Raw genomic sequence first — 1,761 nt, forward strand, 5'->3', positions numbered from 1 at the left:
CAACCCGTGTGAGCATTGAGTCTGAAGAGGAGCCTGACAAACGACTCCAATATTTTGAATTTGGACTGCAGTACCCATTTCAACTGCTAGCTCTCAATATTACATACTGCACCCTTAGGAAACTGTTTTTACCTTACTTTATCTTTGAAAATTACTTTCATTGGTATAACTTAATGTCATCTTGATTACAGTCACTTAAAATAATATATTTAACTTGAATAAAACCAATTTATTGAGATGTTACCACATGAAGTATATTTTGGGTAATTTGACTAAATATTTTTTGCAGTATTATATATTCCCCAATGCTTTTTAGGCTCTTAGTGTCTGCACACATGGAATGAGCTGGGCGGCAGCCCCCATAACCGGAAGTGACCTGGGGGTGAAGCGGGCAGAGATTCGACAGGGTGTACGGGAGGTGGTGCTGTGCAAAGACATGGATGGGAAGATTGGCCTCCGCCTCAAAGTCATAGATAATGTATTTATTTAATGTTATAAATACTTTAACTTTTAAACTTGAATTAATATAATTTATTAATCTAACAATCCAACAAGAGAGAATCTATTGCAACATGTCAATAGTCTGCAGTTTTTAGCTGAAAAATGTATCAAACATTTAGATATTTGAATAATTTCTAAGTGTTCTATGTTTTAATGAATGACATCCACATTCATATCATAACATTACGCCCCAAAAGTATAATGGGTAATCTCTGATTAACATTTCCAAATGTGTGTTTCAGGGCGTGTTTGTGCAATTAGTGCAGGCTAACACTCCTGCAGCACTGGCAGGGCTGCGCTTTGGTGATCAGATTCTGCAGATCAATGGCAAATCATGTGCCGGCTGGAGTAATGATAATGCACATAAGGAGCTTAAGAATGCCAACCCAGAGAAGATCACTTTGGCTGTGCGAGACAGGTACACACACGTGCACACACACATCAGATCATACATAGAGCATTTTTGCAGGTTTCAAATACTCCGCACAATGATGTTTAATTTATGAGGATCAGGTTGTCATGAATTATTCATGAAGAGATCAGACACAGGAGGGTGTGTGTATGTAGTTTAAGCCTTACAACTGTACAGCAACTATTGTTGTAAACCATTGTTAATACTAAACAGTATGTAGGTATTAGAGACACTCATGAAAAGAGTTGTCAAAAGAATTTAAATTTGTCAAACTGTATAAGCCAATTAATTGTTTGGCCAAGGCCTGAATTTTAGCAACAGTAATAACAGGAGAGAGGGGAATGAGAAAAGACCTTGAGTCAGAATTCAAGCTCCGAGCACTGTTACACGATACGTGAAAGTATCAGGCTATGGCTCTGACAGCCCAACTACTTTATTTTTGGCAGAGTGAAGTATAAATTTGATAGAAAATAATGTGGAAGATGGAAATGAATCATAAAAAACAGGACTTGAACTTAGGTCGCCAGGAGCACAACCATGTTATGTGTCAGGGTGCTGCCCACAAGACCATCGGCTCTGACAGTTTAACTACTTTTGAATGCAGAAATAGAATCATCCAAAAAGCAGTCTTTTTTCTGTCTGTGTTTATTAAGTTTTCTGAAAGAGATCTTGGTTACATATGTAACCCTGATCTCCTGAATAGGGAACGACTCACTGCATCGGTAGCTGATGTAGGGGTGGGCAGTATGGCAAAAATATATCACGTTTTTTTTTTTAGAAATATCACGATTCACAATTTTATCACCATTCTTTGTCATGTTGGTTTTACTATTTTGCAAGCTGTCTAA

General features: G+C 37.6%; 1 protein-coding gene across 1 annotated transcript in view; it reads left to right on the forward strand.

The window, feature by feature from the left end:
* The first annotated feature begins 321 nt into the window (after positions 1 to 321).
* Positions 322 to 1,761, forward strand: part of LOC107730132 (syntenin-1-like) — an 18,960-nt gene continuing 17,520 nt past the window's right edge. The window contains exons 1-2 of the mRNA XM_016540865.1: positions 322 to 478; positions 744 to 919. Of these exons, the coding sequence (XP_016396351.1) occupies positions 341 to 478; positions 744 to 919 (314 nt within the window). The 5' untranslated portion in view covers positions 322 to 340. The remainder of the gene's footprint in view (positions 479 to 743; positions 920 to 1,761) is intronic.

This window comes from Sinocyclocheilus rhinocerous, unplaced genomic scaffold (genome assembly GCF_001515625.1).
Source record: "Sinocyclocheilus rhinocerous isolate Xijiao unplaced genomic scaffold, SAMN03320098_v1.1 scaffold36, whole genome shotgun sequence".
Classification (NCBI taxonomy): Eukaryota; Metazoa; Chordata; class Actinopteri; order Cypriniformes; family Cyprinidae; genus Sinocyclocheilus; species Sinocyclocheilus rhinocerous.